The sequence below is a fragment of the Balaenoptera ricei genome, chromosome 18 (assembly GCF_028023285.1).
Source record: "Balaenoptera ricei isolate mBalRic1 chromosome 18, mBalRic1.hap2, whole genome shotgun sequence".
NCBI lineage: Eukaryota > Metazoa > Chordata > Mammalia > Artiodactyla > Balaenopteridae > Balaenoptera > Balaenoptera ricei.
This window is the reverse complement of record NC_082656.1, coordinates 69,740,215-69,756,497: the sequence shown is the minus strand read 5'-3', so window position 1 is coordinate 69,756,497 and position 16,283 is coordinate 69,740,215. Positions and strand designations below refer to the sequence as shown.

Sequence of the window (16,283 nt, the reverse complement as noted above, 5' to 3'; positions counted from 1 at the left end):
TCAGTATGTTCACTCAAAATATCTTCACAGAGCCACATACAAATTGTACTTAACTTACCACTTTTTTAAAATCATCTTCTGCTTCATCAAGTTTTCCTTGTTTGAGTAACAAGTGACCTCTCTGTAATCTTGCCTAGAAAAACAAAAAAAGAGTATACTGAGTACTATGCATTTCTAAATTTTCTTTAAACACAAAGAATAAAACTAAATAAGCTAATGAAATATTAATGAAATATTAATTTTTCCTATGCCCATTTGACTTCACACTCTGAGAATAATTCCTGGAACCAATGAATGTGTATAAATTTTGTTAAAGTATGCTTCCTTTAAATATACTTTTTACTATATCAAAAAAAAAAAAAATGAAAACATGTGTCCTCACAAAATCTTGGACATGAATGTTCATAGCAATAGCCAAAAAGTAGAAACAACCCAAACTCCCATCAACTAATAAATCAATAAGCAAATGTGATATGGCCATACAATGGAATATCATTCAGCCATAAAAAGGAATGAACTACTGACACATACTACAATGTGGATGAAACTTGAAAACATTATGCTAAGTGAAAGAAGTCAGACTGAAAAGGCAACATATTGTATGATTTCGTTTACATGAAATATCCAAGTCAGACAAATCCATAGAGACAGAAGGTGCCAGGGGCTCGGACAGAAATGGGAGGTGACTCCTAATGGGTACAGGGTTTCTTTGGGGGGGGTGATAAAAATGCTCGGGAACTAGATAATGACAATGCTTGCAGAACCTTGTGAATATACTAAAAACTGCTGAATTGCACACTTTAAAAAAGGGTAAGGGGACTTCCCTAGTGGCGCAGTGGACAAGATTCCATGCTCCCAATGCAGGGGGCCCGGATTCGATCCCTGGTCGGGGAACTAGATCCCACACGCATGCCGCAACTAAGAGTTAACATGCCGCAACTAAGGAGCCCACCTGCCGCAACCAAGGAGCCCGCCTGCCGCAACTAAGGAACCCACGTGCCTCAACTAAGGAGCCAGTGAGCCGCAACTAAGACCTGATGCAACCAAATAAATAAATATTAAAAAATGGTCACATTCTTTAAAAAAAAAAAAAAAGGGTGAATTTGATGATATGTGAGTTATATCTCACTTAAAAAGTACTTTAAGCCATCATAATAACTTTTTACCACTATAATAAAGTTGTTATAATTTGGGACTTTACCAATCAAAGCTCGGGAAATAGTTTTTTTTTTTTTTTTTTTTTTTTAATTAACTCTTAATGCACATATTTACTCCACTAGAACCAGAATAACTATGCCTCTTCCTTTTAACATCCATCAATCATCTCTGATATTCCTCTTCTAATGCGCATAATCCCATCTCTTCCAAGAATACCAACTCTCTGATGATCAATGTCTACCATAAGACACAAACCACACCAATATTCTACTAAAACTTATATATTACTTTTACAGTACTTAAAAATTTCCCTAATCCTCTATAAAATGCATCAACACACATAAAAAGCAAGATTAAAGCCACTTCGACTAGCTAATAAGTACTATAATACTAGGAAAATGAGCTACTTAACCTCTGTGGAAGGTTATGCTTAGCTGGGTAAAGTAATAAAGAAAAATGTGACACTTGTGAATCCCATCTTAAAATAATAGTAATATTTCAAACCAAATATTCACCCATATCTAATCAATCATCTCTAATACTTTCTGGATTATGGCAGGACATAAACAATAAGTAAATTACCAAATTAATTTTGAAACAATATAATTGGGTCCTATTATTTTAAGCTATTACAGTGACCTGCCAATTGTCAAGATATCCTATTAGACCATAAATTCCTCCACTTCTGAAGCGTTGAGTGTTGGTTCAGGGCAGGACTCTTGTCTAATTCAGCACCGTATTCTCATCACAAACCACTGCTTAATTAAGCTACCCCCTCTTCTTTATTCTTCCCACTATAGCCTTAATTGAAACTGTCATCAGTCACCTGACAGCCTCTTAGTTCAACAGTCTCTTAATCAGCTCATTTCTCAGCCTCACATCGTGCCCTACACTCCATCCTCCACACAGATATCTTTCTAAACCACAAAGCTAACATCACTACCAAGCTTCTAAAAATCACCTCATGTACCCACTCCACTGTGCCTCCTTCACACAGGCCTTTGATTCCAGGGACTGAGTTGCTCTTGTTGCCCAGTCCGCTACATCAGAGTGGCTTTCTACAACCTCCAGCTACGCCTAACATGCCATCTTCACCTTAAGAAACAAATCACCTCTTCCGAGTTTCCTTATATTTTCCTTTGAAGAAAATTTAGATGAACTTACTGCAGTGAAATCCATCTTCAATTCAATCACTTTAGTTAAATCGGGAAGTGCTGCTTTTGATTTGCCCATAGCTAAGAAGACAGTAGCTCTCCGATAATAAGCAATATAGTTATCAGGGTCACCATCTGAAAATTAAAATAATAAATATTAACTCTCAGTACTTTATTCAAAAAACCAAGTCATCTGAACAGTATTAGAGTTTGCAATTCTACTAGGAAAGGCATTAAGAAAAGAATTTCTTCATCAATACGGGGTCATTTTGCCTAGCAAGATCACTGCAAATAAATCCAGAACAGGGGCTCAGCAAACTGTAGCCTCTGAGCCAAAAACAACCCACAGACTTCAAGTTAAGAATATTTTTTACACTTTTAAAGAGTTGTCAAAAAAAATAGCAAAATATGCAACAGACACTACACGGCTGCAAAGACTAAAACATTTATTATCTGGTCCCTTAGGGAAAAAGTTTGCCTACCTTTGGGTCTAGAATATTAACTATATTCAACTCTTAACTTTTATAAATATCCAATTCTGTTTGCAGTTCTGTTTGTCTTTGTTGAAATTTTCTTAAGTGAAATTCTGATTGAGAATATGGACTTTGCACTTAACAGAATTTTAGAAAATTACAGACTTCCATTTAAACTGATATATTGAATGTGCAACTGCTCTCTCCCGAACTCCAACTAAAAATGGCAGTGAAGAAATAAAGGTGCAGACCATGGGACAAAGGAGAATGGAAAACAGAGTGAGACCAGAGAGTAAGGCTGGAGTCGTTAACAATATCTGAAGGAAAGAAAGCAGACAGATGAGTTAGGTGCTTGAACTAACTCTACTCTGTTCAGCACCTACAAAATGGGGGAAGGAGTAAATTCAGTTAGAAGTAAACCTCATGCTGCCAAACAATCCTTCTAAAAAGCAATATATACATATATTATTTTTTCTTAAAAATGATCTTGACCAAATCCAGTCATGTACCTTAAAAAAATAAATATTTATGCACACAGATATTCATTACCGTAAGATTTACAACTAAAATTCCCTACAAGTTCTATCCCTGAAGGTCTTATCATTTGCAAAACATTACAATATGGGAACCTATATGGCAGGATAGTACATAATCATTCAAAATTATGATTTTAAGGAGTTGTTAATGGCATTGAAAACTACCTGAAGTACTGCTGGGGGGAGATAAGGCAGGAAGAGAAAATAGGCTATAAAACCATATATGAAAGAAGATACACAAATGGCCAATAAGCACATGAAAAGATGCTCAACATCACTAATCATTAGGAAAATGCAAATCAAAACCACACTGAGATACCACTTCATACCCATTAGGATAAGAAAGAAAGGGGAGAAAAAGACAGAAAGGGAGAATGAAAGGAAAGAAGGAAAGAAAGAAAGAAAGAAAGAGAAAAAGAAAAGGAAAAGAAAGGGAAAGAAGAAGGAGAACGGGAGAATGGGAGATAGAAAGAAAAGCAGGAAGGAAGGAAGGGAGGGAGGGAGGATTAGTAAGAGCGTGGAGAAACTGGAGCCCGTGTGCACTGCTGGAGGGAATGTAAACTGGTGGGGCTGCTGTGAAACACAATACGGAGGTTCCTTACACACCGAACACAGAATCACCCTATGAACCACCAATTCTACTTCTGAGTACACATAATCCAAAAGAAATGAAAGCTGACTGCCAAGACATGGAAGCAACCTAAGTGTCCAGCAGCAGATGAATGCATAAAGAAGATGTCGTGTATATATATACAATGGGATATTAGCCATAAAAATGAATGAAATTTTGCCATTTATAGCAACATGGATGAACTTGGAGGGCATTATGCTAAGTGAAATAAGTCAGATGGAAAACGACAAATACTGTATGATATCACTTATATGTGAGATCTAAAAACTACAACAAACTAGTGAATATAACAAAAAAAAGAAGCAGACTCACAGATATAGGGAACGAGCTGGTGGTTACCAGTGGGGGGAGGGAAAAGGGGAGGGGCAATATAGGGGTAGGGGATTAAGAGGCACAAAATATTAGGTATAAGTTACAAGGATATATTGTACAATATGAGGAATATAGCCAATATTTTATAACTATAAATGAAGTATAACCTTTAAAAAAAAAAGAATTGAAAACTGATATTTGTACACCCATATTCACAGTGACATTATTCACAATAGCCCAAAGGTGGAAACAACCTAAATGTCCATCAGTGGATGAGTGGATAAATAAAATGTGGTATATACATACAATGGAATATTATTCAGCCTTAAAAAAGGAATGGAATTCTCATAAATGCTACATTACAGATGAACCCTGAAGACATCCTAAGTGAAATAAGCCAGACACAAAAAGACAAATATTGTACAATTCTACTTCTATGAGGTACCTGGAGTAGTCAAATTTATAGAGACAGAAATTAGAATGGTGGTTGCCAAGGAAGGACTGAGAAGAGACGGGGATCAGAAATGGGGAACAACTGTTTAATGGGTATAGAGCTTCAGTCTGGGATGATGAAAAAGTTCTGGAGATGGATGGTGGTAATGGTTGCACAACAATGTGAATGCACTTAATGCCACTGAACTACGTGCTTAAAAATGGTTAAAATGGTAAATTTTGTTAGGTATATTTTACTACAATAAAAAAAAGTAAAAGAATGAGGCAGTCAGGGGAAAAAAAGGACTATTTTTGAAAAAATAAGAGAATTGGGCATTTTAACAATGTAAGACTTCTTCTCCTTAAATCTAAAACAAAAACAAAAAATCTATATATGTTCCCAGCTAAGCATCACTGAACTTTCTTCCCTGATCAATTTCCCTTGGAAGGTAAGGAAAAAAGAGCAAAGTCAGTAGCCTTTGCTACTGACTTTGTGGGAAATACAGGTTATTTCCCACAAAAATTGTAACTAGCTTGAAGAAAGAGTAAGAAACAGAGGAACTATATTTAGAGCATACCAGCCATATATAATATTTTTGGTTCAGTTCATATTTGATTTAGAATGTGCAATAAATGTAAAATATACGGCACTTGGTCAGCATAACTGGCCATAAGAATGATCTGACATCTAAGAATTAATGACACTTACAGTGACAGCGTCTGAAAGCAGAAAGAAATTCACTTCAGGTCAACAGTAGTTACGTGGGCAGAGACTGGATTTTCTTCTTTATATAGCTCATATACATATTCCAAAATGTTTCACAATGAACATGGATTACTTTTATATTCATTAATTTTAAAAAAGTTACCCACTCCTAGGCATGTATCCGGAGAAAAACATGGTTCAAAAGGATACATGCACCCCAACGTTCATTGCAGCGCTGTTTACAATAGCCAAGATGTGGAAGCAACCTAAATGTCCATCGACAGATGAATGGATAAAGAAGATGTGGTACATATATACAATGGTATATTTCTCAGCCATTAAAAAGGATGAAATAATGCCATTTGCAGCAACATGGATGGACCTAGAGATTATCAGACTAAGTGAAGTTAAGTCAGAGACAGAAAGACAAATATATGATATTGCTTATACGACGAATCTAAAAAAAAAAAATGAATACAAATGAACTTATTTATGAAACAGAAAGAGACTCACAGTCTTAGAGAACAAACTTATGGTTACCCGGGGGGAGAAGTGGGGTGGGAGGGGGAGGGATAGATTGGGATTGACATGTACACAGTGCTATATTTAAAACAGATAACCAACAAGGACCTACTGTATAGCACAGGGAATTCTGCTCAATATTCTGTAATAACCTAAACGGGAAAAGAATTTGAAAAAGAAGAGATACATGTATATGTATAACTGAATCACCTTGCTGTACACCTTAAACTAACACAACATTGTTAATCAATTATACTCCAATATAAAATAAAAATTAAAAAAAAGAAAAAAAAGTTAAGTTCTCCATGACTTATTTACACTAATTGAAGAATAAGAAATACTAGAAACGACATGATTTAAGGCCTAGAGTTTACACCACACATCTTCATATGTCCAAATCCTACTCCATCTCTGAGGCACAGCTCAAATGACTTGATTACACATGTGAAAATAAACCTTCCATTACTGTGGTTTCCATAACACTCTATAATATATATCTCCCACAGCACCTAACACTTATCACTACCTCCTGATATCAATTATTTATATGCTTACCTCACTCTAGAAAAAAATACATTCCTTGAGTGAATTCATTTTTCGTGTCTCTATAGCACCTTGTAATCAAATGAAAGGAAATGGAAACAAATTCCTGATAACTCCAACAAGGGACACTCCCACGTCCACTCAACACAGAGACCTGCCAGGAATAAGCCAGGGACGCAGAGAAGTCAGCACAGACATGGCCCTCAAAGAGACGTGCCTCACCGGGACACTCAGATCATCTCCCCCACGAGATGAGCAATGGCATTTTCAAAAACAGGTGTTGCTTATTTTGAATACAGTATGACCCTCTTTCAAGAAAAGAAGAATGCTTATTGCTGGCTTTGGGCATTTTATCAAGAAGGCACCTTCAGCAAAAATTGCAATGGAATTCTATTTGGAAAAAAACTGACCATTTCAGTCTATGTAGAAAAACCTCCAAAGATTAAGTATGACAAAGCTTTTTATTAAGTATTTGATTATACATACATAAAAAATGTCTATATAAAGTATTTCTGGGGCACTCACTTTCACTTATTTTACTATTCAGTTTTTAGGTATTTTTAAGATATGAAATGGGATTGGAACCCCAATTTATAACACTGAACTTATAAAAATAAGGAATCAGATGTCAATGGTTCAACCTATGAATCAAGAATCAATGTGCTTAGTGGTATAGGGTCACTTGAATGGCAAATATCAAAACAGCCTTCCCTGGCTCTTCATCTTAAAATACCATCAGTTCCCAGAACTAGTGTCCATTCCTATATCATTATGCAGGAAGTAGCAACTGAACAAGAATTGGTTTAAGAAACTCATGCTTAGTTTCTCACAATACAAGATTTGATAACCTTGAAAATAATCACTTTTCCTATTATCCATCCAAATATGATACAGTTCATTATTTAAATTATATGCAAGCCTACATCTGCAAACACTAGACTACATTTGAAAACATGTCAGTCAAATTGTTATACTAGTTTATTCAAAATTTGAATATGAGAAATGAATTTAAGGTGTAATCCTAAAACTATCAAACAATTCAAATGTGAGAAAATTAGCCCTAATAAAGAAAATACAACTACAATCTGGAGAAAACATCAGAAAGCCAATTACGAATGATTCTGTAAGTGGTGGCAGCAGGGTGAACACCACCCTTGCAGAGGTACAGAAAACTTTTCATTCTTGCTCCCAGCGAACCCAACTCTACCCCTTCATTCATTCAAACTTTTACTGAGCACCACCAGAGACTAAAATAATAATAGTAATAACAATAATAAGACAGTACTTATCCTTAAGAAGTTCACAATCTTCTGAACTGGAATGTGACCTTTGAAGGTCACTAGAATACTCTGTGTCCTTTTGTGTAAATGTGAACAGTAATGTCCATCCCCATTTCACAAGTAAAGTTCAAATGCGATGAGAAAGCACCATGGTATGTTTAAGTACCAAATGAATGAAGCCATGGATTTTTTTTTTGACTTAGCCAGATTATGTTAAGTGTGATACCGGTTATCTTACCAAGCAATTGGAGAAACCTATCATTTCATTCATGCCCACCATTTAATCCACCACTTTAGACATTCATTCATGCCAGATACACCTAAGACATTCTGTAAGGTCTACCAAAGAAATGTTTCAGACCCTAGGACTCTTTATCCCCATAAGACCATGCTGTAGAAATGAGAGGCAGGGCATCCTCACACCTGCACTGTGGTTTTCTCTGATGATAAAATCTCTAAACAAAACCTGTGTCTGACTACGTCATAATAGTGAAATAGATGCAACTGTTTCAGAAGACTATTTAGAAAGTGATACCAACACTCTTCATTAAATCACACTGTTTCCAACAGATCAAGAGTATTTAAGTTCCAAATCTTAAAACTACTGCCAAAAAATATTTATACACCAGATGCAAAGAAATTTCAAACCAAATCACCAATAGATCTGTACTACAATTATTTGTGTTGCTATTGAGTTTTAATACATAAACCTTTTATTGTATAAAAATGTAATTATCAAACATACCATGCCTAAGTAATATTCAAAATGTAACCAAGTAATTTTTCAAAAATGAAAATGGGAAAAGGGTGTCACAGCCACAAATAATGTCAGCTATAACATTATAATAAAAAATGAGTCATTGATACGCCCAATGCCACTAGCCAAATTCTATTACAAACTCTAACATCAATTTCTAATCACAGGAAAAGTTAAAGAGATAAAGTACATTACAAAATTCAGAAGTTGGGAAGTATAAACATTTAATGAATTTTTTACAGTCAGTTTAAAGCAATGTACTAAAATATGGGTGATATTTTACCACAAAAAATTATTGTGCATTTTACAGTAGCACAGCTCTTTGATCTACTGCAGTTACTCTAGTTACTGCATAACTTATTAGTCTAGAAGTCAGGAGACCTGGACTAATTAATTCACTGTTAGCAAGAGGCTCTCACTAACTCATTGGGTTACCTGAAGCAGTAAATATGGCCATGCTAAATTGGATGTTTGGTAAATGAGACAATTGAAATAGAAGATCTACAGTTCTTGGGGATGGTGGTGTGCTGAATTGGGCGATTGGGATTGACATGTATACACTGATGTGTATAAAATTGATGCCTAATAAGAACCTGCAGTATAAAAAAACAAACAAAACAACTAATACTAAACTTTCATTGGGTTATTTGTATGGAAATATGTTAATATAAATGTTTCAGACATTATATGAAATTGCTAAAAACCTTATATTTGTATTTGTATGGAAATATGTTAATATAAATGTTTCAGACATTATATGAAATTTCTAAAAACCTTATATTTGTATTTGTATGGAAATATGTAGGGAAATATGTTAATATAAATGTTTCAGACATTACATGAAATTTCTAAAAATCTTATATGTTATGGTATAATGTTATAAGTAATAATCCTAGTTATTACTTTAAAATGTATATCTCAGAAATAACTAATTTTCTTGTCAACTGCATTATTATGAACTTTCATCAAATCTTTAACAGTGGTCATTTTTAAGTCTTTTGTCATTTACAGACAGTTCTGGGTGTACTCTGATGCTTTTGCAAATATGTTCCTATAAAAGGCTTTCATCTTCAAGAAATTCATGGAAAAGACTCTGACAAGTACAGGTTTCTGGTAACTGACTGTACTGCTGAACTGAATGAATAAGCATTTTCAGAACTCTAATGAAAAACTGATGAACTCATAAAAGTGCTAACAAAAGATCAAGATGAAAAAAAAAAAAAAAGATCTACAGTTCTTTTCTGATAAACATCTCATAAGAGACTCAATAGGCCATGACACCATATCACCCCATCACTACCTACTGTATACTCCCGTCAACTACAATTTAAACTCTATTTTCTATGGTTAGTTATTTTACATAAACTAAAATGATGAATATCTCAAACTACACAGGTCTTCCTCAAATTATGGTAAGTGTACCATTTGAGAACCACTGTTACTTGCCAAATTATGATGAACAAAATGACATTGCTATTTGAATTCTGAAGGCACTAGCAGTGTCTCAGTTTTTCCCTTTACTGAATTTCACAAATAACTTACCACGTTTTAGCTTTACTAATTTACGTCTTTCAGTGCAGACAATAATATATTATTGGGTATTTTGGGGGACGAGCCATCTCTAGAATTCTTGTATGGCAGTGAAGCTAACAAAAAATAGGCAGTCATTTTAAATGGCGTTAACAATATGGCACAGCCCTTAACGTTCTAATTAATTTGTGAGATTAAAGAAAGCAAATAATAAAGTATAAAATAAGTAGAAGGTATATGTTTTCTGCAAATATTCTCATGGTAGCAAGGAAGAATCAGTTTTTTTTTTTTTTAAGACATGCTTTATCTAAGACAATAACTGAAAAAATGTTAATTACCGTGCTGCAGCACTGAAGACAACTCAAATCACCAGAGAAAGTGTGGACTTAGGAATGACCCAGTCACACAGTATATGGTCTCCAGCGAAAAGTAACTACTGCAAATTGTGCCAATTAAGTACAACTTTCCAGGGTGAGCTAGTCACTGAAATGAAAAAACCTTCCTCTTAGAAGCTCCACAGAGTTAAGAAAACCCTATTAACATATTAAATTTGTTTTTAGAAAAGTCTTAATTTTTGAAGATACAGTATTTCTATATACCTTACACATGTGATTGCCCCCTATTTTCAAAGAACTCTTAATATACATTTCTCTCATCTAATCTTCACAGAAAGTCCTTTTTTGGGTGGCAGGGTGAAACTGCTGGGAATATGCAGGTCACTTCTTTAAGCCTACACTTTCTTACATAACTTGACCAATGTCACAGAATTATCAAGTGGCAAAGCCAAGATTAAAATCTAGGTTTCCTATTATTCCAGAGAGCTAGTAACATCAGTAATAAAAATCTAAGTTCAAGAAAAAGCATGAAGAAAAATATCACCAAACCAAAACCTAACTACTTTTTGCTTATACAGTAAGTTACAACAATAGGATAATTCTTCTGGTGAGCAGAACTATATCTTATTAAAAATACACTACTCATTACTCTGCAGCTTGACTTGTCACTCTTAACCATCCCAAATAAAGGTGAGTATACATAAGTAAATAAAAAAGGAATGAGGAATATAGATATCAAAAAGCTTTAGCAAAGAAGTTTATGTAGTGACTCATAAGAAAACCCTCTAAGACCTCATTCACAACCTATTTACTCTGGTCATCTCGTTTCTCACAGTCCCAACAGATTACATACTGCAAAGATAGTTGATGCTACAGACAGACACAAGTGAGCAATAAAAAGCAACAGCCTAAGGGGTAGAGAGAGTCTGACCAACAATGAACAGGAGATGAACTGCAGGATCCCCCAAGGGCCTCAAAGTAACTATTATACTGATGATCTCAAATCATCACGAAAATTAAAACTGTATTCAGTGAAATCTGCTTAAGGAGGCAGAAAAATATATACAGTCGGCCCTCTGTACCTACAGGTTCCGCAACCACAGATAGAAAATATTCGGGAAAAAATTCGCTGCGCAACTATTCACATAGCATTTGCATTACATTTACAACTATTTACATAGTATTTGCACTACATTATGTATTATAAGTAATCTAGAGATGATTTAAAGTATATGGGAGGATGTGTGTAAGTTACATGCAAATACTACACTATTTTATATAAGGGACTCGAGTATCCACAGGTTTTAGCATCCGAGGGGGCCCTGGAACCAATCCTGTGAGGATATCTAGGGATGACTATAATACACTGAGAAAAGTGTTCTGCCAAAGTTATCTTGAATTTTTCTTAGTACTTAATAGCTGTAAGTCTCAATTACGTGGAAAAATCTTCTTATGTTAGATACGTATGTATTCAAATATTGTGCTTTTATTAATCTATTTCACCCAGAACCCTGTAAATATTTTAAAATATTTTATTTAAACAATAAATAATATTTATTTTAAATGTTATCCCCAAAAAGGGCTATAATTAGAATTCACTAAGGTGGCCACTGAGTGTTTTGGTTCTGAGATACAAACCTACTGCAGCATGAAACTGAGATAAGGCATCAGCTAGCTGGCCAGCTGCAAGTAGTTTCTTGCCCAATTCAAGATGTTTGTCAACATCTGCATTTACTCCACATTCAGCACCTAAAAACAAATAAAAATAATAATAAATTAACTTTCCATGAACCAAGACTTAATTCTAAAGAATAAAATGTTAAAAATATAGTTGTCTGCCTCTGTCATTTACTTAGATGAGAAAAGTCACAGAAGCTGAAAAGCGACCTAGAGAAAGTAACAATAAAGTACAAACAGTGTTTCATTTTATAGAGTAGAAGCCACCCAAAAATATACCCATATCGACCTAGTTAGTCAAAAGAATGTACCCAGTCTACAAAATGCAAGGAAAACTGCCTAACACAGTAACTAGCAAAAATATTTATAATTTGTTGTTCAACAACAAAAGTAGAATTGCTTTGTTAAACTAGAATCTCACTTCAACGAATATTAGAGTCCACTACAATAATCAAGAACTTACTGAGCATCTACAGGGCACCAGGCACTGTTCTAGATATTTGGGATAAGTGAGCAAAACAAACAAAAACCTCTATCACTCGTGGCACCTGACATTATAGTAGCAGGAGACAGACATAAGAAAAGGAGTGAATTACAGAGTAAGGTAGGTAAAAAGTAGAGCTGCGTGAGGGGGGTCAGGAGTGGCGGGGCTTTCAGTATTAAATAAGGTGGTCAAGGGCCTCATTGAGAAGCTGACATTTGAGCAAAGACCTCCTTGAAGAAAGTGAGGACTCACCAGGCAGATATCTACTAGGATAAGAGCTCGCCAAGAAGAAGGGCCAGCTAGTACAAGGGCCCTGGGTCAGGAGCATGCCAGGTATGTCGTGGAAACAGCAGGGAGGTCAGGATGGCTACCACAGAGCCAACAAGGGAGATAACAAATAAGATGAGGTCAAAGTAGTAGAGGGTCCGACTAGGTACAGCTTTGGCTTCACTCTTAGCAAAATCGGGAGCTGGTGAGGAATCGTGAGTAGAATAATACGATCCGACTGACCAGGCCAATTTTCAACCAACGTGCCGCCTCTCGGCTCTGAATTCATCCTTCAGTTCTTGACTGTAGTGATGGACCGGAGCGTGTAAGCATTCTTCTATACACTGAGCACAGCGTTAGGCTTTGTCAGTCAAGGGCGCTGAAGGGACACTGCAGGAAGGACACCTCCTGGTCCCCACGGCTGCCTTTCCTTTCTTCGGGCTCCTGCTGCGTGGTGTGCAAGCGGGAGTACAGCCAGTGGTGCCCTGGCCTAGCCGTACACCCAGGGATCCAGCCCCTCAGCCACCTGCAGCCTTGGTCACACGCCCCCTCCCAAGCAGGACGCCATGTACTCCAGGCTTCACACCCACAGCAGCACCCCAACTCCCTCCCACACCCAAGCCCACCAGCTGGGGCTCACCTACACCTGAGAAGGTGGTTTCTCGCTTCCCCAGCTACTGTGGACCAGCTCTATCCCCGGCAACTCAGCGCACTTTCCTACCAGCAACCTTAGCCTGCAACTATACTGTCTCCGATGAGGTCTGAACCCCAGCCTTGAGGAGGGGGTCCCCCTCCAAGTTGGTCCTTCCTTGCGGACTGTCTCTCAGTCCTAGACTATCTTGTAGAGTTCTCGCTACATCATTATGGTCACCCTATCATAACAATTCTTTATATTCAACTTCCCCCTTTAAAATCACCTTGTGGTTTCTGTCTCCCGCAGGGACCCAGACTTTTATACACAAATGGTACTAGGAGTGGTTCGAAGAGACAGAGCTACAAAAATGGGATTTAAGGATTGGTTTGGTCATGCCCTTGAGCTTGAGTGCAGGGCTGAGTTCCCTGTCAATGAGAAACAAGAGGTTAGTAATCTGTAGCAGGTAGTAGAATCAATTAATGAAGATATCATTTGTGGTTGACAGAAAATGAGTACTAACTGAGGCACATGCCTTGGAAACCCAAGTGGCTGCTGCACTTGACCATCATGGCAGTAATGATGGAAATAAGGACTGAGACGTGGGGTGGGTTCCTTTGAGCACACTAGAGCACTTACAGAGAGAAAATAACAAGCTCAGGGCCAACTCCTAGCTCCACTCAGTCTGAGAGATTCCATGGCAGCCTTGAAACCATCTCTCTCTCTCTTTATTTTTTTTTTGTAGCCACAGAGCTGATTTAGCTGAAAATCAGGCACAAAATTTAATTTTGAGGGCTGTTGAATTAAAACAATCGTTGAATTCAGAGTCTCGCCAAGTTTCTCCTGTGAAATTCAGGACGTGTATTAGTAAAGAATGGGATCCTCAAACTTAGAAGGGAGACGTCTGGCTGCACCTGGATGAAGCCGACCAACTTAAACCTCCCAGTCCTTCTGAGCCTCCCTTACCAGTAGAAGCAGCGTGCCTTCCACTGTCGGAGACACCTAGCCTTCCACCGCTTCAAAGTCCTAGGACAACTACTTAGGGCAGATGCCATGAAAGGGGATGCTCACTCAGACCCACCCTAACCATTCCAGACGTCACTAGCAGGTATATACACTATGACCTAAGGAAAATAGTTTACACACCAAAGGAACTGCAAGACTTTGCTGATAAACTAGCAGAAACCCATGGAACACGTGTGGGAATGGATTCTAAAGGTGTTAGATCAAGAAGAGTGGAATATAACACTGTATCTGGTCTCATTAATTGATGTGTGCCCGCTTACTAGAGCAGAGCTCAGAAAACTGTTTTTGTAAATAAAATTTCACTGGAACACAGTCACGCCCCTTCATTACACATTGGCTAAGGCTGCTTTCATGCTACAATGGCAAAGTTGAGTAGTTTTGACAAAAACCATAGAGCCCACAAAACCTAGGGATGACTATAATACACTGAGAAAAGTGTTCTGTCAAAATTATCTTGAATTTTTCCTGGTACTTACAGTTGTAACTTAAGTTACATGGAAAATTCTCTTATGTTGGATACACACGCATTTGAATGTTATGCATTTATTTTATTGATCTACTTCACCCAGAATCCTGTATATATTTTTAAATATTTTATTTAAACAGTAAATAATATTTACTTTTAATGTTATCCCAAAAAAAGAACTATAAATTAGAATTCACTAAGACGGCCACTGAGTGTTTTGGTTCCAAGATACAAACCTACTGCAGCACGAAACTGAGAGAAAGCATCAGCCAGCTGTCCAGCTGCAAGTAGTTGCTTATCAAGGAAAAATGGGGTTTGCTGCTATACAATAGTGGCAAAGAGGGCTACATCTGGAACCCAGGGGATTCTCTAGGGTGTTAGTACTTCCATGCCCAATAGTAAAGGTTAATTAAAAACTACAGCAACCACAAACAGAACAGTTAAGCACTCAGACCCTTCAGGAACAAAGGTTTGGGTTACGCCATCAGGTAAAGAAGCCAGAGTAGCTGAGGTTCCAGCTGAAGGCACGAGAAGTATGGAACAGGAAGTTGACAAAGGATGCCATATATTTCAACTCTGACCTCATGACTAATCACAGACTCAGGACTGTAGTAGCTCTGCACATTTTCTCTTTGTTTATTTATACATATGTTTATTTGTATATACAGTCAATCCTCACAATTCACAGATTCTGTATCTCAGAATTTGCCCACTTCCTAAAATTCATTTGTAACCCCCTCCAATTCATCTGTAATCCCCAAATTAATATTCAGGGCGCCTTGGCAGTCATTTGAGGACATGTGAATGTGCAGAATGGTGACACACTTGAGTCACTCTAAGTGCACGTTCTGAGCTGAAGTCAAACAAGGTGATACTTTTTCTTCCTGTGTGAGCTCTCATGTTATAAGCAAGTGTCCTTTCTACAGTGTATTTAGTGTCATGTTTTTTATTTTTGTGGGTTTTTTTTTTGTTTTTTTTTTTTTTTTTTTTTTTTTGGTGATTTTACTGTTTAAAATGGCCCCCAAGCATAGTGCTGCCTAGTGTTACTAAGGGCAAGAGACTGTACTGTGCCTTTCAAAGAAAATATGTTTGGGGAATTCCCCGGCGCTCCAGTGGTTAGGACTCCGCGCTTCCATTGCAGGGGGCATGGGTTCGACCCCGGGTCGGGGAACTAAGATCCTGCAAGCCACGCAGAGCAGGCAAAAAAAAACTAAAAAAAAATTTTTTTTAATTAAAAAAAAGAAGTTTGTTAGATAAGCTTCAGTCAGACATGAGTGATAATGCTGCTGGCCACGAGTTCAATGTTAGTCAATCAATAATATATATTAAATAAGATATTTTTAAACAGAAACACACACACAAC

At 36.9% G+C, this 16,283-nt stretch overlaps 1 protein-coding gene across 1 annotated transcript in view; it reads right to left on the bottom strand.

Annotated features, from left to right (window-relative positions):
• DNAJC3 (DnaJ heat shock protein family (Hsp40) member C3) overlaps positions 1-16,283 on the bottom strand; it is an 88,084-nt gene that overhangs the window by 56,097 nt on the left and 15,704 nt on the right. The window contains exons 2-4 of the mRNA XM_059902850.1: positions 12,008-12,118; positions 2,323-2,447; positions 59-133 (exon numbers count right to left, since the gene is read on the bottom strand). Of these exons, the coding sequence (XP_059758833.1) occupies positions 59-133; positions 2,323-2,447; positions 12,008-12,118 (311 nt within the window). The remainder of the gene's footprint in view (positions 1-58; positions 134-2,322; positions 2,448-12,007; positions 12,119-16,283) is intronic.